Consider the following 26301-nt stretch of genomic DNA (forward strand, 5'->3'; position numbering starts at 1 on the left):
TTCCCTCCTAGAGACGTCTTTTCTGCCCCTAAAGGAGCTTTAGAACAAGAGGAAGAATCTGCATAGATGCAACTTCACTAAGCAGCCAAAGGCCTTACATTAAGTTCCACACAACTGCACATATTTTAAAATCATTTGCTAGAATACCTCCACTTCAATGATGTCATCCAATGACCCCGACAAAAGAATTATTTCAATGTCTTGAACTTTGCAATCAAGCAACATGTTATGTTTCTCTAACCGCTTCTGTTCCAGAGAAGTTTGAAGCATTACAACTTCTTTTTGCCGTTTTCCCACTTCCCTGTAAATACACAGATATGAAAAAGTGATTATATTTTACTAATTATGTAAAGTTGCACCAAGGAAAAAAAACATGTCATAAACTTACATGAAAAAAAAAGATTTTTTCTTATGAGTGCTGTAAGTTGCAGAGTTAGCCCATGGATGCTTGTAATTTAAACTTTAACACTCCTGACAAAGGCCATGAACATAATTATTTAATCCAAGGGAGGATTTTCAATAATAAATATTATTACTTTAATCAGGCTAGCACCAATACAGCCCTTTCCTAGTTACCTTATTTTTGTTTTAATTAATTAATTTATTTATTTATTTTTGGCTGTGTTGGGTCTTCGTTGCTGCGCATGGGCTTTCTCTAGTTGTGGCGAGCGGGGGCTACTCTTTGTTGCAGTGCGCGGGCTTCTCATTGCGGTGGCTTCTCTTGTTGCGGAGCACGGGCTCTAGGCACGTGGGCTTCAGTAATTGTGGCACGCAGGCTCAGTAGTTGTGGCTCGCGGGCTCTAGAGTGCAGGTCCACTAGTTGCAGCACGCGGGCTCAGTAGTTGTGGCTCGCAGACTCTAGAGCGCAGGCTCAGCAGTTGTGGCACGCAGGTTTAGTTGCTCCGCGGCATGAGGGATCTTCCCAGACTAGGGATAGAACCCGTGTCCCCTGCATTGGCAGGTGGATTCTTAACCACTGCGCCACCAGGGAAGCCCTACTTACCTTATTTTTAAATCAGTACAATTTTTCAAGCTGCATTTCTCTTTCAGTATAAGTTCTACATTTTAGAACATCAAACCAAGAGAAAGAGTCTCTTAGCAAGAGAAATGTCTTACCAGTTAAGTCATTATGCACCTGACAGTCTCAACTTTTTTTACTACCACCACTAATGTAATGCCTTCTATCTTACTGAGGGCTTGGGAGTTTTACCAGTTGAAACAAGGTGGGACGTTAAAGAGGACCCAGAAACAGGACCAGAAATAAAATAAAATAAGAACTATATGGTTTTTAAAAATCTGATGACAGAGATGTGGATCTGTTTAAATACGAGTTAAAAAAAAATCAAGAGTAAATGAACTTAATTCCACTCAAAAATTTTAGACAAAGAATTTCCTGGCTGTATCTTGAAATACTAAAGGTCTTTGAACATTGTGGGAAATTGTGAAATGCCAAGAAGTTGAACAAAAACAGAGCTCATTTCATCTGATCGCTTATGTTTGTGTCAGTCACACAGGAAAGCAGATGTCATTGTGGTGCAACAAGCCAGCTGACTCAAAGCGTTATTGGTCATCATCACGGCAAACATACCTGCTTATCGTGTACTAGGTACTGTTCTAAGTACCATATAAACACTCACTCATTTAATCCTTACAATTATTCTATGAGGTAGGTACTATTATTATCCCCATTTTACTGATGAGAAAACGAAGGCACAGTAAATAAGTGGCAAAACTGGGGCATGGAACCATGCAGTGTAGTTCCAGATTCTACGTCTCACCTGCTATGCTTTGTCACACAGACAGACTAGCAGGACACTCCCCAGTAGGAAGGTACTGGTGTCAAGGGGATTTAGGGTAAGGAACTCTTTATATAGGTCCATGTTTTCACCCACCAAAAGGAACTATTCACTCTAAACAACTAACCACCTCTCTTGGTTTTCCCCCAAACTGCAGTGCTTGATAGGTGTGATGTGGGACCAAAAGCAACGAAGGGTGTATATTCAAATAATAAAACTTCCTATAATAAATTTCAAGTTGATGGTAAACATCTTTTAAACTCTGATAAACTTCTTAGTCACCTATCAACAGCCAAAAACTTCTTCCGTTCCTCTTCAATTTGAGCTTGGACTTTCTCAGTGTTGGTATTCTGAGTGACAAATATGTCCTTAAGTTGCTGCCGTTTCTCCATGAGTTCATCCACAACTTTCAGACAATTTTCTTCAGCCTGAATGGAGATGATTTACATTGTAGATTTACCATCTTCTACATTAATAAGGTCAATAGATCATTTTATTATTAACATAACAAACCCAGCCATTCCAAGGTAAACCCCTATCCTGTAGGTTGCCTGAACCTCTATCACAGAACGTGACCCACCCTTGTTTACACTTCCGGGTAATCACTACCTACCTTTCTTTCACTTTGAATTCATTTCTCAGCTTGCTGCCATCTGACTTCTGTTTCCACTGTCCAGTGAAAATGTTCTTGCTACCATGACCTCTTAATTGGCAATTTTCCAGATTTTGACCTCTTGAAAATGGACATTTTCCAGACTTTACCTTTTCGGCAACTTTCCTCACTTCCTTCTCCCTCCTACTCTGGGGCTTCTGTAACACCACCCCTTCGGGCTCTCTTCATAACCTATGTGGCCTCTCCTTCCAGAACTCCATCCTCACCCCACTGCTCTTCACTGCCTTCCTCTCTGGTTGGAGCCTCACCCACTCACATAAGGATTCAGTTTACTCCCCTAAACCAGCCTAGACTTCTGTTATCTACGTCCTCTCTAACTACTTGCTGGAAATTGCTATTTAGATGTCACACAGGGAAGCCATGCTCCACAGGTCCAGAATTTTCTCTCCTTAATCTCTCCTCCTATCCACCAATCACCCAAGTTAGAATTCAGGACTCACCCGTGTCACACCCCTCCCAATATCTAATAATTCATGAAGCTGTGTGGACTGTACTTCAAGTATTTCTCAAATGTGCACCCCGCCCCCACCTTCTATCACTATTAGAATTTTTCAGGAACTCAACGAATGTTTAATCATGGAAGAAAGTCATCATTTCAATGACTTCAGCCACCCATCATTAATTACCTTCTTTAGGTTATTGATGTCTTCTCTACCTTTCTGGATAGTTTCTTTTAATGTGTTAATCTTATTCAGTTTTTTCTTCAGATGATTGCGACTATATTCAAGTTGAGCATTAAGCCGAGTTTTTTGTTTCTCAAATTCTAATCTAGTATAATAAAGTCAAGCATTACAAGAGGTAAACAGAGTCCTTCAATTATTTTTTAAACTCTTTTTTAGTTTTTATTATGGAAAATTTCAAACAAATACAAATATAAAAGGAATACTATAATGAATTCCCATATAGCTATCACCCAACTCTAATAAGTATCAATTCATGGTCAATCTTGTTTTATCTATAATCCCACTCATCACTCTTTCCCACCACTGGATTATCTAAAGCAAATTTCAGACATCATATAATTTCGTCTATAAATATTTTAACATGTATCTCCAAAAGTGAAGTGATTTTTAATACATAACCATAAACTACTATAGGTAGAAATGATAATAACATCCTTAATATTAAAATGCTTTCTCTGCCAAATTTCCTGGGTCTCATTAATTTAAAAAAAAACTGCATCAGGATTCATACACTGCATATGAATATGTTTCTTAAATCCTTTAAAATCTATAGTTTCCTTCCCTTATCTTTTTCTTTAAGTAACAATTTATATGTTTATTCTTATTTAATTAGCCAATCAGTCTTTTCAAATAGCTATTCATTCACAAACTCCAAACTTGGGAATTTAAGAACATGTTCCTTCCTGATGTACTTTCCTACTTTGCTAGCTTCATAAAGTCCCCACAAAGAATTCCAGCATCAAAAAGACAGTCTCTTCAACAAGTGATGCTGGGAAAACTGGACAGCTACATGTAAAAGAATGAAATTAGAACATTCTCTAACACTATATACAAAAATAAACTCAAAATGGATTAAAGGTCTAAATGTAAGACCAGAAACCATAAAACTCCTAGAGAAAAACATAGGCAGAACACTCTTTGACATAAATTGTAGCAATATTTTTTGGATCTGTCTCCTAAAGCAAAGGAAAGAAAAGCAAAAGTAAACAAATGGGACCTAATTAAACTTGAAAACTTTCGCACAGCAAAGGAAACCACTGACAAAAGGAAAAGACAACCTACTGAATGTGAGAAAATATTTGCAAATGATATGGCCGATAAGGGGTTAATATCCAAAATATACAAACAGCTCATACAACTCAACATCAAACAAACAACCAGATTAAAAAATTGGCAGAAGATCTGAATAGACATTTTTCCAAAGAGGAAATGCAGGTGGCCAACAAATACATGAAAAGACGCGCAACACTGCTAATCAACAGGGCAATGCAAATCAAACCCACAATGAGATATCACCTCACACCTGTCAGAACGGCTATCATTAAGAAGAACACAAATAGCAAATGTTGGCAAGGATGTGGAGAAAAGGGAACCCTTGTACACTGTTGGTGGGAATGTAAATTGGTGTAGCCACTGTGGAAAATAATATGGAGATTTCTCAAAAAAAACCCCTAAAAATAGAACTACCATATGACCCAGCAATTCCACTTACGGGTATATATCTGAAAAAAACAAAAACTCTAATTCGAAAAGATACACGCACCCCAGTGTTCATAGCAGCATTATTTACAATTGCCAAGATATGGAAGCAAACGAAGTGTCCATCAACAAATGAATGGATAAAGAAGATGTGGTTTATATATACAATGGAATATTACTCAGCCATAAAACAGAACAAAATTTTGCCATTTGCAACAACATGGATGGACTTGGAGGGTATTATGCTAAGTGAAATAGACAGAAAAAGACAAATACTGTATAATATCACTTATATGTGGAATCTAAAAAATACAACAAACTAGTGAATATAACAAAAAAGAAGCAGACTCATAGATACAGAGAAGAAACTAGTAGTTACCAGTGGGGAGAAGAAAGGGGGGAGGAGCAATATAGGGGGAGGGGACTGAGAGGTGCAAATTAGTAGGTATAAAATAAGCTACAAGGATATATTGTATAACACAGGGAATATAGCCAATATTTTATAAAAACTACAAATGGAGTATAACCTTTAAAAATTATGAATCACTATATTATATACCTATAATATATAACATTGTATATCAACTATAACTCAATAAAAAAGCCGTATCTCTAAACAAAAAGAATTTCAGTATCAACTGTAGCTCATACTTTCTCCACCCACTTTCCCTCACATAGCCTGCTAATAGAATCATTCATTTAAGAAACATTTTAAAGCACTAATTGTATCAGATACTGTGCTAAATACTAGTAATACAAAGGCAACAACAATAATGATAAAAACAGAGTCATATTTAATGAGAGGTTACTATATGCCAGACACCGTTATAAATGCTTTTACATGAATTAACTCACTTAAGTTATATGGCTCTCTGAAGTTGGTAACACCACTATCCTTATTTAACAGTTGGGGAGACCAAGGCACAGAGAGTTAAGTATCTTGCCCAAGGCTACCCACTTAGGAAGTGGTGGAGCCAGGCATGACACACTCAGGCAAGGGCCAAAGAATCCCTGCTCTTAACCACTGACCATGCTGCTTGTACGAGTGGTTAAGAACAAACCCTTCAGGGGTTTATTTCTGCTGCAGGAGGAAGACGCACAGGCTGTGTACGAGTGGAACACTTCTTCACTTGGCTCCAGAATACCACTTTGGCTTTCCTCTCCCCTCACTGGCTGCTCCTTTAATAGTTCCTTCTTAACTCCTCAACTTGCTTACATAGCCTAGGATCTCTTCTCTCTTCTATGTACATTCATTCCCTTGGTGATCTTATCCAGTCACATGACTTTAAGTACCATCTGTATACTGACAATCCCCAAATTTATACTTCCAGCCTGGACCTCTCCCATGAATTCCTAACTTGTATATTCAACTGTCTACTCTACTACACCTTCAATTGGATGTCACAGGCACCTCAAACTTAATACCTGGGATACATAATGCATAAGCTACTATAAGTAATAAGAGGGGTTAGCAAAGTTATCAGATGTTAGATAATTTAAAATTTGATACCATTTTTCTAAGCCAGTAGAAGGCAACTAGGAAAATATCTTAAAAATAGATACTAGTCGTAAGAGGAATAAAACTATAAAATATCTAGAAATTAAGAACACACAAGATCTTTATGGAAAAAAACTTTAAAATTTTAACAAAGGATAGAGATGATTAGAATAAATGAAGAGATATTCTATGTTCTTAGATGAGAGGACTTAATATTTTGAAGATGATCTCCCCAAATAAATTTATAAATCCAATGCAATCTCAATCAGAGTTCCAGTTGTATTTTTATGATTGATAGGCAGAACTCTTTAGCAAGAAACTATATTGAAGTTCAAGCAGACTTCAGAACAAGGAATATGACAGGGACAAAAAGGGGCATTTTATAAAGATAAAGGGATTAGTTCAGCAAAAAGAAATAATGCTCCCAAATATGTATGCACCTAGTCACAAGGCTTTAAAATACATGAAGTATAAACTGACAGAACTGGAAGAAGAGAATGAGAGATCCAAAAGTACTTGGAAATTTCAACACTCCTCTCTTAGGAAATGCTAGACCAACTAGACAGAGAATCAGTAAGTACACAGAAGACGTAGCAACACCAATCAACTTGACCTAAGCGCCACCCAGAAAACACTCCACCCAACAGCACAATGCATATTCATTTCAAGTGTACATGGAACATTTACTAAGATACAATATATGCCGTGCTATCAAATAAGTCTCAATCAATTTAAAAGGATTTAAATAATGCAAAATATATTCCTTACCACAATGGAATTAAAATAAAAATCAGTACCAGAAATATATCTAAATCCTCCCTCCACCAAGTGTTAAATTAAATAACACTTCTAAACACCCCATAGGTCACAGAAAGAAATCACAAAGGATATTAGAAAATATCTTGAATGGAATGAAAATGAAATAAAACATATCAGAAGCAGTGGGATGCAGCTTAAGCAGTACTTAGAGGGAAATAAACAGCTTACATGAAAAGAAGAGTGTAAAATAAATAAAGCAAGCTTCTACCTTAAAAAGCAAGAAAAAGAAGAGTACATTAAACCCAAAATAAGTAGAAGGAAGGAAATAATGTAGTTAAGAACAGAAATCAACAACATAGAAACAGATAAACCACAGAGAAAACCAATGAAGCCAAGAGCTGGTCTTAGAAAGGATCCAAGGATCCAAAGGACCTCTAGCTAGACATCAAGAAGAAAAAAGACAAGACAAATCAGCAATATCAGGAATGAAAGAGGGCACATCAGTACAGATCCTACAGAAATTGAAAAGGATAAAAAGGGAATATTAATAACTTTGTTAATAAATTTGATAACTCACATGAAATACACAAATATTCCTTCCAACACACAAACTACCAAAACTCACTCAAGAAAAAAGATATCCTGAATAGCCCTGTGTCTAATAAGGAAACTGAATTTGTAATTTAAAAATCTTCCCATAAAGAAAGGTGGGTAGCCCAAGTGGCTTCACTTGAAAAATTACCAAACTTTTAGGAAAGAAATAATATAAAAACTCTCCATGAGACAAGAGGAGAGAATAATTCTTGACTCATTTTTATGAGTCTGGCATTAACCTGATACAAAAATGTGACAAAGACGTTGCAAGAAAAGAAAACTATAGACTAATACTCTCATGAATATAGATGCAAAAATCCTTTAACAAAATTTTAGCAAATCAATCCAAAAATATTTGAAAAGGATACTACAACATGACCCAGTGGGCTTCACCCAAGGTATGCTAAGTTGGTTTAACATTCTAAAATCAATCAATGTAATTTACCATATTAATAAGCTATCCCCCCAAAATAAAACCCAACCATACAATTATCCCAAAAGATAGCAGAAAAAGTATTTGACAAAATTCAACACTCATTCATGATAAAAAATTTCAGCAAACTATAAATAGAAGGGAACATCCTCAATCTGCTAAAGGGCACCTTAAAGTTAGTATCATACCTAAAGGTTAAAGACTTAATGCTTTGCCCCTAAGACTGGGAATAAGGCAGGACGTCCACTCTCACCACTTTTATTCAGTACTGTACTGGAGGGCCTTGCTAGTGCAATAAGACAAGAAAATAGAAGGCATACTAATTGGAAAGGAACATATAAACATGTATGTGTATGTATATTTTCCCCCTTACTGTCAGTTGTCTTCTCATTTTCTTGAAGATGCTTTTGCCATGCAAAAATTTTTTTAAAATTTCTATACGTTTGCAGTTTATCTATCTTTTCTTTTATGGCTTCTGGGGTCTGTCATACTGAAAGATCTTCCCTAATCTGAGATTATTTTAAAAAATTTTCTTATGACTTATTCTAGTAATATTTTTATGCTTTCATTTTATTTACATTAACATATTTGATTCAGCTGGAATTAATCTGAGTCTAAGGAATGATGTAGGGATCCAAGTAGGTTTTTTCCCAGGATGCTAACAAATGTATTCCAACTGAGTTACTGAAAAGTATATCTTCTCTCCACTGATGAAATGCACCTTTATTTTAAATCAAATTTCCCTTACAGATCTGAGTATATTTCCGGACTCTGTTTGTGAGCCAGTACCTCAAGATTTAATTAAGATAGCTTTATACTATGTTTTAAAATCTGGGAGTTCTAGTCCTTTTTCATTACCTTTTTCATATTTTTCTTAACTAGTTCTGAATGTGAACTCTAGAATCACCTATCCAGTTAAAAAAAATCTTGTCCATACATGTATTGAGATGATATTTAAAGTACACTATAGATTAAATTAGGGAATACCAACTTCTTTACAACATTGAGCCTTCCTATGAAAGAACTAGTTTGCCTTTCCTTTTAATTCACATTTCTGTATATAATTCTCAGTCTTGTTTGAAGGTTTCTTTTTATATTGCTTTCATATCTTAGTTTATTTCTAAGTACTAAGTATTTTACCTTTTTCCTCTCCACTATAATTGGGATATTTTCACCTAATATATTGTCTCCCTGGTAGTTTGTTTATAGAAAGGCTATACAATTTTATCCATATATGGATATTCACAGAAAACTAAGTAAATTTTAATAACCACTATGTAATTATTTCCCCATTCTCTTATTTTGTATATTTGTGCTTTCTCTCTTTAAAAAATTGTGGAATAAAAGAATTAGATCTCTTTATTAAAATAGGAATGTTTACTAGCTATTTCTTGACGAACTGAAATAAAGACTACCTCAGGCAAATTCCTTTAAATTATGAAATAATAGTTACATTTATATATAAGTAACTGCTTACCAACATCTTTTAATAAAAATACCTTTTTTGATCAATTTCTTGTTGCTGTTTAACATGCTTGTTCTCAAATTCACGAATATTTTCTACACCAATTTCTTCACAGAAGTGTTGAAAAATATCATCTTCAACCTTTTAAATTATTTTAAACCAAGTGGTTTAATAATTAATTTTAAGAAAATACATAGACAATGCTTAAATCTATGTTTTTCCCACCAAGATTTTCCTGGATTAGGCCAAAGACTAATCCCAACAAGCATCACTGTACTCTGAAAAGTCAGTGCTTTCTCTTTCTTTAACTCCATAAACTACGCTTACTTATTTTCAAATTTCTATTCTGAAAACTAAATAAGAAAGCGCATAGCTGGCCTTTTAAGTGTTTTGGCCCTATGAAGTGTTTAATACAAAATCGGAAGTATTTCATTCACCAAAATATAACATTCTACATAAATACATAAAATATTCTTTATATTTGAGTAATACTTTAGAGTCTCAAGCAGTGTAAAACCAAGAGGACTGAAGCATAGAATTAAGACTCAAAACACCTGGAAAAACTAGAATGAGCCATATCCAACAAAATAACATTTAACATTAATATTTTTAAAGCCCTGCATTTATGCACTATTACAGGATAAGAGAGACTTGTTTTAACAACAGGACATGTTAAAAAACTTTCAGGGCTTCCCTGGTGGCACAGTGGTTGAGAATCTACCTGCCAATGCAGGGGACACGGGTTCGAGCCCTGGTCCGGGAAGATCCCACATGCCGCGGAGCAACTGGGCCCGTGAGCCACAACTGCTGAGCCTGCGCGTCTGGAGCCTGTGCTCCGCAACAAGAGAGGCCGCGACAGTGAGAGGCCCGCGCACCGTGATGAAGAGTGGCCCCCACTTGCCACAACTAGAGAGAGCCCTCGCACAGAAATGAAGACCCAACACAGCCAAAAAATAATAAATAAATAAATAAATAAAAATAAAGTACAGAATGTTCAAAGTGCTCACAAAGCATAACGAACTCTGGACATAATAAAAAAAAAAAACTTTCAGATTTCAGTTTAATATAAATTAAATATGAAAGTGATATGATTGACACAACAGTAAGCTATAAATTGTATAAGTAGATAATCCAAGCCATGGAAAGTTATAGTTCTGTGTGCAGAGTTCCAGGGTACTCTGAAGTGGTCAGATAGTATTTTTACATTATTTTTTGTTCTGGGCATTGACAAATAACAGAGTACCCAAAGGCTGGTTACCAGAACTGAACTGGTCTTAGATCCATAGTAAATGTAAATAACTAAGGAATTAGGGGTATTTAACCTGGAAAAAGATAATTAAGGGGCAACATAAGTGTAGTTTCAAATCATGTGGTAAAAGGCAGAACTAGAGGCAATGGGTGAAAGTTATTGAGTGATGGTGTGACAAACAACTTTTTAAGGATTAGAGATAAGCAACAGCGGAATGAATTAAACCAGAAAGTGTCTGTCACTTTATAAGCAGAGGCTAGATGATCATATCTTTGGTGCCCCAGAGCCAAGCAACTGTGCCTGGCATATAATAAATGTTCAAGAAAAAATTACTGAGTGAATACACAACCTTAAAAATGACACAAATGACAAAGTTCTTTCCTTCCTGGTGTTAAGGGCAGTGAGAGAAAGAAAGTGGCTGCAAATTTTACAATGGACAAGGAGAGGCTGGAGAGCTGAAGAGAATAACCATGTATACTGGTCATTTTCTCTTGAGATTAGCAATAGTGGTTCTCAAAAAAACACAAGGAAATTAATTTGGCAAACCAATAGAACTTAGCATTTATCAAACTTTGCTTTAGCATATATTGAAGAAGCCCTAAATTTGGTATCTGGTCTAGAACTATATTCCACATGCCATTTAGTAATAATATATCATTCATAACCTTATGTATCTTTCTTTGAAATTCCTCAATTCTTTGTTGCCGTTCTTTGATTCCTTCACTCAACATAGTACATTGAGACTCAATATTTAGTAGTTCACTTTGTAGCTGAGATTGTTCCTGATTACAAAAGAGAAAAAAATGTCTTTTTAATATGGTTATTTTAGCTTTATATAGTGAAGCCAAAAACATGATAGGTATCTTTCAGAATAAAAAGAGAATCTGTGAGATAAGGTAAATTCAGGTACAACTGGATAACAACATTAACAACCATAAAAATAAAGTAACTTAAAGAACTATAATGTACCTCAATCATGGGGAAGAGTATAAAAACTACATGGTGCTTTATAAATGTAATTCCTGAAATTCTATGTCCTGGTTCTAATTTCCATCAAATTTTATATAAGTCTATGTTACCTGGTAAAAGGCAGCAAGGTGCTTCTTTTTAATCATTTCTAGTTCACTTTGTGAATATTTGAGTCGTGTATGAGTTCCTTGTACTAGAGTCTGTATTTGTTTCAAATCTGTTTCCTTGCGAAGTGTCTTCATTAAATTCTAAAAAGGAAGGCAAATATAAAAATATTTTATAACAGACAACACTTTTACTTTTCACAGTGCTTTCATACGTCATAATTCACTGCTTTTTACATATAACCACATCCACACTCCACCTTCCCTTCTTCTGATACTGGGCAATTAAGTACATAAGTCATCTGGAGTAACCAAGATGCCATACAACATCCTCAAAAAACTATCTTCCTAACAGGAAACAGGCATGAAAATGAGGAATGGGGAGTGCATGTTCCACCCAAGGCACAAAAATGGCATAAATGAGATCATATGATACGTGCTGCCTTGTTTTTAGTGCATCCTTGTCTTGCCTCATCCATTTCCTTCTCCCTTCACCTACCCTATTACTCAACCAAATTAACTCGCTAGTATATGTTCTTCTGTATTTTTACTCCAGGTCCGTATATGAAAACATGTGTATACATATCTATATATGTTGTTTTTTTCAGTCTTGTTTTACAAATTTAGAATCACATTAAACATGCTTTTCTGCCTCCTGCTTTTCTCATTCAGTTACTCACAAAGGTCAACTGATAAAGCTCTAAATTCAGTCTTTTAATGGCTGTGTATTATTCCACAGTGTGACTGTAACAAAATTATTTAACTCTTCTTGTAATGATGGGCATTCACTTGGTTTCCAGGTTCTTGCCACCACAAACAGTGCTGCAATAACATACTTGTATGTATACCCTTAAATATTGGTGTTTTTATTTCCATGCAATAGATTCCCCAGAGTGAGCTTAATGGGTCAAAGGTATTCATGTTTTTATTATACTAGCTGGTACCAACTGCTTTCCCAAAGGCTACAACAATTCACATTTCTATAAATAATGTTATGAGGGAGTATGTTTCTTTACAACCCTACCAGCATATATATTTTTCCCAAGTCTTACTGATATATCTGAAGTAACACTAATTTAATTTGTGTTCCCCTGAGTACTATATTCTATAGTGAGCATTTTTTCATGTTTACTAGCCATATGGATTTCTTCTATGAACTGACTACTCTTATCCTTTGCCCTGATGTTTCTATCATGTCTTTTTCAAGTCAATTTATAGAGTTCTTTGATACTACAGAACCTATAGTCTTCATTTTAAACTTTTTAAAAAAATGTATCCTCATTTAAAATATTTTTTAATTCAAGTTTTCAATCTATCTGGAATTTATTTTTATATGTCATATTATGGGGCACAAAATTACTTTCCTAGATGTGCCAATACCATTCACTAAATAATCTAACCTTTTCCCACCAAACTAAAACATCATTTTAGTTGTATATTAAATTATCACATATACTGGGCCATATTTTTGAAGTCCTTATTCTTTTTCATTAATCTGTCCATTCCTATGCCAGTACTACCTCAGCTTGGTTACAATGGCTTTTCATAGTATTTTGTATGCTGGTAACATACAGAATACTACCACAAGTTCTACCACACTCTCTCTTGTTACCTATTTTTTGACTAGTCTCAGGAAATTCTTCATTTGTAAGAATTAGAGGATCGTTTTATCAAATAAAAAATTCTTGGTTTTATACATACATATATATATATATATATATATATATATATCTTTTTTTTTAACTGCATTTTGTCCTTGGTGCTGCGTGGGCTTTTCTCAAGTTGCGCGAGCGGGGGCTACTCTCTGTTGCGGTGCGCAGGCTTCTCATTGCGGTGGCTTCTCTTGTGGAGCACGGGCTCTAGAGCACAGGCTCAGTAGTTGTGGCACGCAGGCTCAGTAGTTGTGGCTCGCGGGCTCTAGAGCACAGGCTCAGTAGTTGTGGTGCACGGGCTTAGTTGCTCCGCGGCACATGGATCTTCCTGGACCAGGGATCGAACCCGTGTCCCCTGCATTGGCAGGCCAGGGAAGTCCTCTTGGTATTTTTTTTTTTTAACTTTATTTATTTACTTATTGATTTTTGGCTGCGTTGGGTCTTCGTTGCTGTGCCCGGGCTTTCTCTAGTTGCGGCAAGCAGGGGTTACACTTCGTTGCGGTGTGTGAGCTTCTTATTGCTGTGGCTTCTCTTGTTGCGGAGCACGGGCTTTAGGCGCATGGGCTTCAGTAGTTGCAGCACGTGGGCTCAGTAGTTGTGGCTCACCGGCTTAGTTGCTCTGCAGCATGTGGGATTTTCCCGGACTAGGGATTGATCCCGTGTCCCCTGCACTGTCAGGCGGATTCTTAACCACTGCACCACCAGGGAAGTCCCCCTCTTGGTAATATTTTAATTGAACTTGCATTCAAGTTATATTAATTGGAGGACTTCTAACCCAAGAATATAGTATGTCTTTCCTTTCAATTGTTTTGTCCTTCAATAATATTTAGTTTTCTAATAGGTACTGTGCCTTTATACTTATATTTCTTCCTATTGTGAGCAGAATATTTTTCCCTTTTTAGATGCTTTTTGATAGTATAGAGAAAAACTACACAGTTTTGTTTATGTTCCCCTTCCATTATTTTATTAAATCTAGTAGTTTTTAAACTACAGTCTTATTATCAGCAAAAAGTCAGTTTTTCTCTTCTTTTCAAAAATTTATACAAATTATTTCATTTTGTGACTAACTATATTTAATATAACTTCCAAGATCATGTTAAATAATAACAGTGATAGCCGATATCTCTATTTCCTGATTTTAACTAAAACAGTTTTTATGTTTCACCATTTAAGCAATTATTTCTGTTAGTTTTGGGTAAGAGATATTTTTTATTTTATTGAAGTAATTTCCACCAATTACTCTTCTACTTAGAACTTTAATTAGGACTAGCTGCTGAACTTTATCAAATGCCTTTTTATGTATGATCATATGATTTTTCTCCTGCCTTTAGTTTGTTAATGTAATGGATTATGTTGATCGATCACTTAATACTGAAATACCCATGTATTCTTAGAAGAAATTCTATTCAGCAGATGTATTTTTCTTTTGCTACATTGCTAAATTCTCTATAGTAATATTTAATTTAGAAATTACATATTTATACTCACAAAGGAAGTCAGTCTTTAGTTTTATTTTTTGTAGTATCTTTATAATATGTGATATTAAAGTTATACTGGGGCTTCCCTGGTGGCGCAGTGGTTAAGAATCCGCGGGCCAATGCGGGGGACACAGGTTCAAGCCCTGGTCCGGGAAGATCCCATATGCCGTGGAGCAACTAAGCCCGTGCGCCACAACTACTGAGCGTGCACTCTAAAGCCTGCGAGCTAAAACTACTGAGCCCGTGCGCCACAGCTACTGAAGCCTGCGCACCTAGAGTCCATGTTCCACAACAAGAGAAGCCACCGCAATGAGAAGCCCACGCACTGCAACGAAACGAAGAGTAGCCCCCGCTCGCCACAACTAGAGAAGGCCCGCGTGCAGCAATGAAGACCCAACGCAGCCAAAAGTAATAAATAAATAAATAAATAAATAAATAATTTATATTAAAAAAAGTTATACTACCTTTAGTAAACAAACTGAGAAGTTTCCATCTTTTTCTATGATCTAGAATGGCTTATGTAACATTAGAATTATATTAGACAGAACTGAGCTATAAACCCATCTGGTCCCAGTCTTTTTCTTTTTTAATTGTGGCAAAATATACATAAAATTTACCATCTTTATCATTTTAAAGTGTACGGTTCAATAGTGTTTAAGTACATTTGCATTGTTGTGCAACCAATTTCCAGAACTCTTTTCACCTTGCAAAACTGAAAACTAGACCCATGAAACAACTCCCCATTCTAACCCCCCAGGCCCTGGCAACCATCATTCTACTTTTCTGTCTCTATGGATGAGACTACTCTAGGGACCTCATAAAAGTAGTAGAATCATACAGTATTTGTCTTTTTGTGACTCGCTTACTTCACATAGCGTAACATCTTCAAGAGTCATCCATTTTGTAGCATGTGTTAGAATTTCCTCCCTTTTTAAGGCTGAATAATATTCCATTATATGTATAGACCATATTTTGTTTATCCATTCATCTGCTGATGAACACTTGGGTTGCTTCTACTTTTTGGCTATTGTGAATAATGCTGTTATAAACATGGGTGTACAAGTATTATTCCAGACCCTGCTTTCAATTCCTTGGGGTATATACCCAGAAGCAGAATTGCTGTATCATATGATAATTCTATTTTTAATTTCCTGAGTAGCCACCACACTGTTTTCCATAGCTGCTGTCACTATTTTACATTCCTGGAGTCTTTTTTCAATGAGAGATCATTCAACTAACAGTGGCTTAAAAAAATGTGTTTTGGTTTTTTTTTCTCACACAAAAGCAGTCTACAGTGATGCAGCTCCTCAACAATGGCATCTAACTTTCAGCTTCTTAATACAATGGTTTTTATACTCAAGCTTGCTATCTCTTGGTGCAAAACTGCTGCTGCATCTCCAGGCCTCTTGAATGCGTTCCAGTCAGGAAGAAGAAAATGCAAAAGATAATACCAACGTTCCCATTTATATCTCCAAAACTGTCACAGAGCCACCACTAGCTACAAGGAAACTTGGGAAATCAAGTTGTTTTAGTTTTTTATGATTCTATAATAGAAGCAAGCAAGGAAGGAAAAGGTTGTGGATAGGTACTGGGCCAACCAACTACACCACTGCCTGCCACTGCCTCATTTTTCAAATGTTCCACTTTTTTTCTGGTCGATCTTGGCAACTTATATTTTTCTGAACATCATCCTTACAGATTATCAATTTTTTTTACTATATAATTTTTTGCTTGTAAGATTCTCTTAAAATTATTTTAATTTTCTCATTCCTGATCTGTACATGATTACTTCTAACTTTTCTTCCCTTCATTAGAGTTGCAAAGAGTTTATCTATTTTATTAGTCTTTCAAAAGAACCAGCTTTAGATTCATTTTTCCCTTTTCTATTTGGCGTTTTCTATTTAGTTAATTGCAGCTTTAAAGATTTCCGTTATTGTTGTTTATTTTGTGGTGGTTCTAATTTCTTAAAGTAATAAGTTCCCTTATATTTCATCTTTCTTCTTTAATAATGAAGGTATTTTCCTTTTGATGTAGCTTTACTGTATCTCAAAGATTTTGTATTCACCATTTTCAAGACATTTTGTAACTTTCTTCTTGATTACTTGTTTGATCCCCAAACTATCTACAAGTACATTTCTGAATTTCTATGTAGACAAAGATTTTTTTGGTCACTATTTCTATTTCATTAAATTATGATCAAGATGACCTATAAAAATCTCTACTTTAAAAAAAACTATTGAAGTTTCCATTGTGTACAAGCCTATGATCAGTTTTTAGTGTTTCATAGTTATTTTAAATAATATCTCACATTTATTGAGCACTTATTGTTTTGTAAAGTTTATATTAACCTACTTAATCCTCTTAACAATGCTATGAAATAGGTACTATTATTATCCCCATTATTATTGATGAGAAAATTAAAGCATAAAAGCATTTAAGTAACTTACTCAGAGTCACACTGCTAATAAGTGTTAGAAATAGAATCTGGATTTAAGCTTATTGACTGTATTACCAATTCCTCTAAGTTACTGTTTTTGTCTACTAGATCTGTCCAATTTTGAAAGACATACATATAGTGAAATGTTTCACTATAGTTTCATTTTTATTAACTATCCTTGCTTTAAATATTTAGGTACTATGTGCTGCAAAGAGGTTTAAAATGGAAATCTTGTTTTTTAATATATAATGTCCTTCTTTATTCAATTCATTCAATAAATATTTATTGAAAGCTTACTATAGGTGAGGATTTTTAACCTTAAAGTTCACATTGTCTGATTTTGTCACTCCTGTTCTTTTTTGTTTGCATTTGCCAGGTGTTCATCCCATAATTTTCAACATTCAATTTTAAGACAATTTCTTACAAATGACATTTAGCTGAGTTTTGCCTTATTTTAAGCTATGATGATCTTGGTCTTTTAACGGGAAACTTAAATCCACTCATGTTTACTGTAATGACTGATAAACAAACATTTTATTTCCTCCATCTTACTTTTTATCTTTTATTCTTTTCATGCATTATTTTTGTTATTTGTTCCTGTGTTAGTGTACTTTTAAACACTCTAGTCCCACCCATGTCCCCCCACCCACCAAGATACAATCTTTAGAATATTCTTACTTCTTCATTTCCTCACAGATAAGACCTCTGGAACATATTTACTTCTCTCTCCATCTCTAGTTTCCTGGTTTTGCTGAGTTAGTTTAGCACTATTCATTTATTATAATTAGGTCTGTTCTAATCCATGTGTTGCTTAGAGTACTTTCTCTGATATTTTTGTAACATGGAGTATGTGCATGACATTATCTCTGAATCTGCTTATCTGCAGATTCCTGAAAGGTAAATGATATCTTGGGATGTAGTCCTTTTCCCTCAGTTGCCTATAGCTGTTATTCCAGTCTCATCTAGTTTTGTAGTCTGATACGAACTTGATTTAAAAAAAAAAATACAAGGAATATTTTTTAAAGGGGGGTGGCGTATTTTCATATTTTAGCCTTGCCTCTAAAACCTAGGACTTCTGTGTTAATGTGTGCCTTTTCTCATTAAACCTACATGGAACTGCGTGTGTCCTTTCAATTGGTAAATTAAGGTGGATCCTCAGTTAGAGACATTTCTTCTTTTTTGTTTAATTATTTCCTCTCCTCTGTGCTCCCCTTCCTCTTTCTGAAACTTTTATTATTCTCACGCCAAGTCTCCTGAGTCTACCTAAGTCTCTATTTTTCTCATGATTTCCTTATCTTTGTAATTTTTCCCCCTCATTGAGATACTATTCCACTTCGTCCTCCAGGTTATTAATTTGGTTCTCAACAATGGCAATCCCATCCCTCAATCCATCTACTGCATTCTATAGTTTAGAAATACATTTATTAGTGCCAGAAAGTCTTTTTTTGTGTGTGGGGACAGAGAGAGGGTCGACACTACATTGCGTTTCCTTACTGCTACTTTTTTGTTGAAGTGTTGATGGCTCCTGGAACACCTCAAATGCATTTGTGCATTTCTTTCCCTACTGAGGATCAGGTCTGGGTATTAAGGTATCCTAAATGGCAGCTGCCCCACAAACATTCTCTACACCCAAAGGCCAGCAATTACAACAGAAAACTGTCAGTGTCCCACTCTGAGATGGAGGAAAAGACGTCTCTCTGGTCTCTTTGGCCTCTCCCAAACTCAGGAATAGGGAGGCCACAACCTACTAATATTTAGCTTCATGGGGTTCAAGACTACGCATATTCACATGCGACAAATATTTAACCTCCCCCCAGGATTCCCCTATGTCCTGATTCTTCTCCCAGCACTCTTCAAAGATCAAGAGAAGTCCTGCATCAGCTTTCCCTGGTGGCCTCCCCCAGAACCCAAGACATCATTTGCACCCAACTCTCCACTAGGTTCAGGTGAGACACACAGGTAAGAGCTTAGTATAAACATGGATAGGAAGCCAGATTCATTTCAAGTTGCCACCTTCCTAGAACTTTCTCTGTGCCTAGGCCTAAATTTGTAAAACCTTTAAAAGCTGAATATTTATTTATATACCTTACTTAGATCAAAACATAATTTGTGGTCTTATGCTTACAGAAAAAGATTAAAATTAGCGGAGTAACCTTGCCAGAATATCTCCTTGAATCAAAAACTGGTCATTTGTATACACAAAAGAAGAAAGCTAAATAGGAAAAATAAATAATCTAAAAGCATTCTACTGACTTAGTATCTGTTAAAGTTGACATTTCAAGTAAGTGTGTGTGTGGGATTATAATATTCAACCAATGATACTTTGGAAGGAAGTATTGAATTTCTTTTGTCATTTTCAGAAAGAATAAGGTCTTTCTGAGCATGACACTGAAATCCAGAAATTATAAAAGATTAATAAATTTGGCTACATAAAGATTAAAAATACATGTATAATAAAGTCAAATGTCAAACAGATACTGAACGGTAAAAAGGAATAAACTTTTGATACACACAATATGAATTTCAAAAGCACTAGGTTAAATGAAGAAAGCATAACACAAAAGACTACTTACTGTATGAGTCCATTTATATGAAATTCTAAGTCAGAAAAAGCTACAATGATAGAAAGCAGATTGGGTTGCCAGGGTCCAGAGGGTCCAGGGAAGGGTACTGACTACCAAGGAGCCCAAAGGAATTTTGGGGGGTTATGGAAATGTTCTATATCATGATTTTGGTGGTGGTTACACAACTACATACATGTCAAAACTTATTGAATCATACACTTAAAATTGGTGACCACTATTGTATATAAATTACATTTCAATATAGCCGACAAAAAAAGTTGAAGAGAGAATATATTTACAACATGAAATATTGAAACATGAACATGAATATATTTACAACATACATGACTAAAGGTAATTTATTTATAATACAAATAATTCTTAAAGTAGGTAATAAAATAACAAATACCTAATAGAAAAACATGCACAGGAAATAAATAAGTTCACAGAAGAGGACTTCCCTAGTGGCGCAGTGGTTAAGAATCCGCCTGCCAATGCCTGGGACATGGGTTCCAGCCCTGGTCCAGGAAGACGCCACACGCCGTGGATCAACTAAGCCCAGGAGCCACAACTACTGAGCCTGCGCTCTAGAGCCCACGAGCCACAACTACTGATCCCGTGTGCCACAACTACTGAAGCCCACGTGCCTAGAGCCCGCACTCTGGAACAAGAGAAGCCACCGCAGTGAGAAGCCTGCGCACTGCAATGAAGAGTAGCCCCCACTTGCTGCAACTAGAGAAAGCCTGTGCGCAGCAACGAAGACCCAACGCAGCCAAAAGTAAATAAACAAACAAACAAATAAATTTATTTAAAAAAAAAGTTCACAGAAGAAAAAAATTACAAAGAACCAATAAATACATGAGTCAATGCTCAACCTCAGTTATAAGAATTACATATTCAAACAATTAGATTACACTTTTTTCTTTACCAGATTGGCAAAGATTAAAAATATTTGCTAGTATCTAGTGTTGCAATCTAGGAACATACACACTCTACTACAGGTTTCTTTTGATGGGAACTTAGCAGTATCTATCAACATTTTAAATACACACATCTTAGACCCAGAAATTCCACATGTAGGAAATCATCTTAGAGATACAAGTAAAGATATAACAACAAACATTTATATAGTGCTTAGAGTTTTGCCAGGCATTGTTTTAAGTATTTTATCTGGAATATCTGATTTAATCTTTAAAATAACTCTAAAAGGAAGGTCCTTTTATTATCCCCATTTTACAGATGGGAAATTAAGGTACAAAGGGGTAAGGTAAGTTGCCTAAGGTCATACTGCTGCTGGTAAGTGGCAGAGTCAGGATTCAAACTCAGGCAGCGTGGCTATAAGATTTATACTCTTAGGCACTGTGTTATTTTCCCTCTCTAAAGAAAGTTTAATGCTGCATCATTTGTAATAGCAAAAACCAAATGTCCATTATTAGACAATGGTTAAATAAGCAAAATCTATATAATGAAACGCCAGGCAGGATTCATTAAAAATAAAGTGGTTCTCTATATGCTAAAATGAAAACATGTCCACGTTATGATATTAAGTGAAAAAGCTTGTTGCAAACACTATCAATAGCAAAAGTCTATTATAAAACAAATCAGAAAAATAACACATATGCTTGCATACACAGAGTACATTTCTGGAGGCTATGCATCAAACTATGTTTAACAAATACCACTGAGATGTAAGGATGGGTAAGGGAAAGATTTTTATTTTTTACTTTATTCCATTCTGCATAATTTGAACCTTTTAAACTATAGGCATGGTACTTTTATTACCCAAGAAATTAGCTTAAAAACACAATTACTCTACTTGGTATTCTACAATTTTTACAACATGGATTTACCTTTAATTCTTGGATTAGTTGGGTTCTCCTGTCTCTTAAATTCTTTATTTCTTTCTCATCCCAGCATCTAGCCTTGTATTTTAAGTCACTTGACCCTCCAGAGATGACTCCAGATTTTAAAAATAACGTTCCATCAAGAGCTACTGTCTGTAAAATTAAAAATATTTTACCTTGGATAAATGTACATAGGGATAAAAACAGAACATAATATGACAACTTTCACAGCTGAGACTTTGTAGATGAGAAAAACTACTTACTGAACTCCACTAATAAGATAACTAGCTTATGAGGGACACCAGCCAACAAACTCAAATACAAAACCTTGTTTTGCTAAGGCCCAAACAATTCTAGGCAATAGATTAGCAGCAATTTAAAAAGTTCAAAATAAAATTATACATTAGTTCTAAACATATTCAATATAGAGAAGAAAAAACCAAGAGTATTTGTATTTAATATCTCATAGTCTGCATTATATAATACTGTATTTTAAAGAATCTGACATCACATGTCAAAGACATACTATGAAAACAGCCTTAGTTACTTTAGGATATCAAAAATATCACGTTCTCTAAAATGAATATGAAACTGGGACCAAGAAAAAAACTTAAATGGAGTCAAAAATAGCTTAAAGGTATTTTTTAGGTATAAAATAGCTTAAAGTTTATAGTCCTGTGAGTAACCATATGCTTTATAGAATAAATGAAAGCAATTCTCAGTGTTTTGCAAATGTTTCTAATTAATTAGTCAAAGCAGAGGAGACAGCTCGTGGAGGACTAAAACCACGTAATGTGAACTAATTTTTAAAAAAAGCTGACAGGAATCTCATTCATTCCTGCATTCAGACAAACATTCTCTTTATGACTGCTGTGTTTGAAACATTCTATACTGGGGACTGGAGTGACCAAAAGGGAGTGAAATATGGTACTGACCCTTAGGGAGTCATGCTGGTAGGGAAAAGAAACATATAAACATATCATTACAATGTAAAGTATGAGACAATAGAAACATAGAGTAATCTGGAAGCTTAAAACTTGGGTGCTCCAACCCAGCCTGGAAGGTTCACAGAAGGCTTCCAGTGGAGTTGAAGGCTTTCACTGTATCTTATCAGAGGTACTAGTTAGAAGTAGATTAATTATATTTAACAGAAAACTTAGTTTATTTCTCTCTTGCAATTACAGAGGTAAACATTCCAGCGTATGTATGGTGGTTGCATAGTTAAAAAAGACTCCTATAATACTGCTCTACCATCCTTAGTACTTGGATTACTCAAGGGAGACAGGCTTCTTATTTTCTGGAAGGCCATGGGGGCTCCCTTCCCTCCCAACTGTTAGCTTGGCAATGAGTTTTCTAATCAGGCCTGAACTATGGAAGGACACTAGATCTCTACTGGATACCAACAGCCATGGCATGGAAACTGAACTCCTGTAGATAAGCTCTGGTTGGTCTGGAAAGCAGCTTCCCTGACCAGGAAGTCCACTGTTACGTGATCAGCTTACTCCTCCGACCTCCCCATAAAAATATAAAGTGGTATTGAGGCAGCTTCCCCCTCCTGGAACACTTTTAGCTCACGCTGTTTCTGCCTGGCCAAAGCCCACCTCTGTGGAATGAAAGCTGAGGAAATACACAGGCTCCACTGCTTCTCTGCTTTTAAGTTGTTCTGAATAAAGCTTACTTTACATCTACAGTGTGTCACTAGTGATGTGTGTGTCAGTGTTTCTTATATGACAATCTTCAAAGTCATTTTGTAGTCCAAGACGACTCCTAGAGCTCTAGCTATGTGTCTGTATTTCAAGAAAGAAGGGAAAGAATGAGGCTGGTAGACAGGGCAGATCACAGAGTTCTTTGTACGTCATCACAGGAAGAATGTGGATCAAATACAAATGAGGACAGATGGGGCTTGTGGAGGGGGCTGGGGGATTAGCACTGAACAGTCTAACAGCAAACAGGAGAGTGAAATGGTCAGATATGAACATTAAGTAGACCAATCTGGCAAGTATCTAGAAAATGGGGTGGTCCAAGTGAAGCCAGAGGTGATAGTATGAAATCAGCCAATACCTACAGTGAAGAAAAGGAAAAAGATTTGAGAAATATTTAGGTGGTATAATCAGAAAGCCTTGGGAATTGTAGAGGTTACAAGGAAATCCATGAGGAGAAAACAGAATTTCATTGGTTAGAATAGTGGTACTAAGAATTGAAGAATACAGGAGAGGGATCAAGATCTAGAAAGAAGAACCTGAGTGTAGTTTTATACATGATGATTTTACAGTGCTTGTGGGCTAATAGTTTACTTATTTATAATGTATATCTTGACTATTTCCTAAAAGAAATTATTCTTTTATAGATTATAATAAAGATTATTCTAATAAATATAAATATACAGTAAGATAGCTACAAATAATAATTAGAGATAACAAATTAAACTAGGTGAAAAAAGAACAAAGTATAAATAATTTAGACTCTGATGAGAAATCAGTAAATTCAATCAAATAAGTAGGAAGAAGAAAAATTATTCAATATATGATGTTGGGACCGGTAATTAACCATTTAGGGGGAAAAAGCTAATACCTACATCTAATAATACATATTAAAATTAATTCTAGATTAAATTAAAATATAAAAGTGATACCATTAAAAAAATGTGAAGTTAAGTAAGTATATTTTGATCTCATAGTAAAGACCCAATTATACATATACCAAATACCTATAAAGGTTAAGAGTAATATAGTTGATTATCAAATATATGGCATATATACCACAATACTCACTAGATCTTTCTAGGGTATGGTTGCCAGACTTAGCAAATAGGAATACAGGATGCCCAGGTAAATTTGAATTTCAGATAAACAACGAATAACTTTTAAATGTATGTCCAGACATTTTATCTGGCAACTCTATTCTAGAGGACATGTTAGGGATGGTTATTTTCCTTTTTGAGCTCTTTTTCCCAAACTGAACATTTATTAACTTGTGTTTCTGATATGTAAAAGCCAAATGTAACACAAAGGGAAAAAATCCATGGGCTGGCTTGGAGAGAAGAGACAGAAGTGTATTGAGAACTTTGAGCTAAGAATCTGTCATAATACACATGGTGTTCTAACGCCAACTCTCTCTTCCCAGCCATGATACTTAGGCAACTCAACTTCCCCTCTCAGAGCAGAGGGACAAACGATTTTCTGAGATTCTTTTTACTTTCATTGCTTGGTTGGGTGCTGCTGTTGTTATTGCAACCATTTACTGTACTGTGCTTGACAGAGTGCATTTATGCTATTTGATTCTATGTTTCAACCCCGTGAGGTAAATATGATTTCCATTTTATAGATTGGGGCTTAAAGATATTAAGAAACTTGCCTAAAGTCATACACAGGGACTAAAATTCCTAAACCAAAAGTTGGTCAAACATCTATGTCCATGTTCTTTTTTTTTTTAATGTCCATATTCTCAATAACCACCATGTTATAGACCTCCTTCAATTCTAAAAATGCAATGGGCAGCAATTCATAGAATTATAGGGGTTTTTTTTTGATAGTTTCTAGGTTTATTAAAATAATTTACTGAAAGTAAATTTAGTATCAAATAACCTATTTACATTTGATTTACAATCAAATTCCTATTCTGGAAGGACTATAATTTCTATTTCCAGCCTGCAAATTCCTTAACTTATAGCTTACAACGGTTGCTCAGGGCAGTAATCCTATGCCTACTTTGGAGGTTGCATTCCTGAAAAAATACCATGGCTGGCACAACCGGGATCTTATACAAAATAAGGAGTTGGAGGAATTTTTAAATCGCATTAAATAAAAGTTCCAGAGAACATGGCTTAGGAAAAGGAGAAATTTTTTGGCATTAAAAATTTGCCCTGAGGGCTAACCAATCATTCCACTGAACCAACTTCAACTGTTTCAAGAAATACTGTTTCAGTGTTACAAGTAGATCTTCTATAATTTTTGTGTTATGCAGATTATACATATTTTTAAAGTTGTCTTTCACTGATATGGAAATAATATACTTTAACTTTTTCTTTTATTTCTGAATGGGTAAAATATTCATGTAGTTCAAAATCCAAAAGATACAAGAGTAAAGAGTGAAGACTTTCCCTGGTGTTGCGAGACCCCAGCACCCGGTTATCCTCCCCAGAGGTGACTGATGTTGTCAATTTCTTATGTATTCTTCCAGAAATATTTTTGCATAAGCAAATACACACATATATCTCTTCTTTCCCCATTTTTTACATAAATGGTAACATACTACACTCTACTTATTACTTTTTTTTAAACTGAATATATCTTGGAGATTGTCTGACACTTGTATATAAAGAGCTTCATTCTTATTTAAGGTTGCATAGTGTCCCATTCTATGAACGCATTATAATTTTATTGAACATAGTCTTGTGCAAATTGTTTCCAATTTTGCTTGCTACATACAGTGATTCGATGAATAAATCTTTATATATATCATTTCATATACATGTGTATGTAACGTTCTGAAGAAGTACAACTGCTAGAATTGCCCTTCACAGAGCTGGTACAAATTTACACGCCCACAGAAGTGAATGCAAGGGTCTCTTTCCCCATAAAGTGTTATCAAACTTTTTTATGTTGATCAATCTCACAGGTGAAAA

At 35.3% G+C, this 26301-nt stretch overlaps 1 protein-coding gene across 1 annotated transcript in view; it reads right to left on the minus strand.

The window, feature by feature from the left end:
* The window catches only part of SMC1B (structural maintenance of chromosomes 1B), an 84727-nt gene that overhangs the window by 12632 nt on the left and 45794 nt on the right, over positions 1-26301 (minus strand). Inside the window, exons 12-18 of the mRNA XM_059937143.1 lie at positions 21684-21830; positions 11709-11846; positions 11295-11411; positions 9415-9521; positions 3096-3237; positions 2079-2224; positions 148-301 (exon numbers count right to left, since the gene is read on the minus strand). Of these exons, the coding sequence (XP_059793126.1) occupies positions 148-301; positions 2079-2224; positions 3096-3237; positions 9415-9521; positions 11295-11411; positions 11709-11846; positions 21684-21830 (951 nt within the window). The remainder of the gene's footprint in view (positions 1-147; positions 302-2078; positions 2225-3095; positions 3238-9414; positions 9522-11294; positions 11412-11708; positions 11847-21683; positions 21831-26301) is intronic.

This window comes from Balaenoptera ricei, chromosome 10 (assembly GCF_028023285.1).
Source record: "Balaenoptera ricei isolate mBalRic1 chromosome 10, mBalRic1.hap2, whole genome shotgun sequence".
Classification (NCBI taxonomy): Eukaryota; Metazoa; Chordata; class Mammalia; order Artiodactyla; family Balaenopteridae; genus Balaenoptera; species Balaenoptera ricei.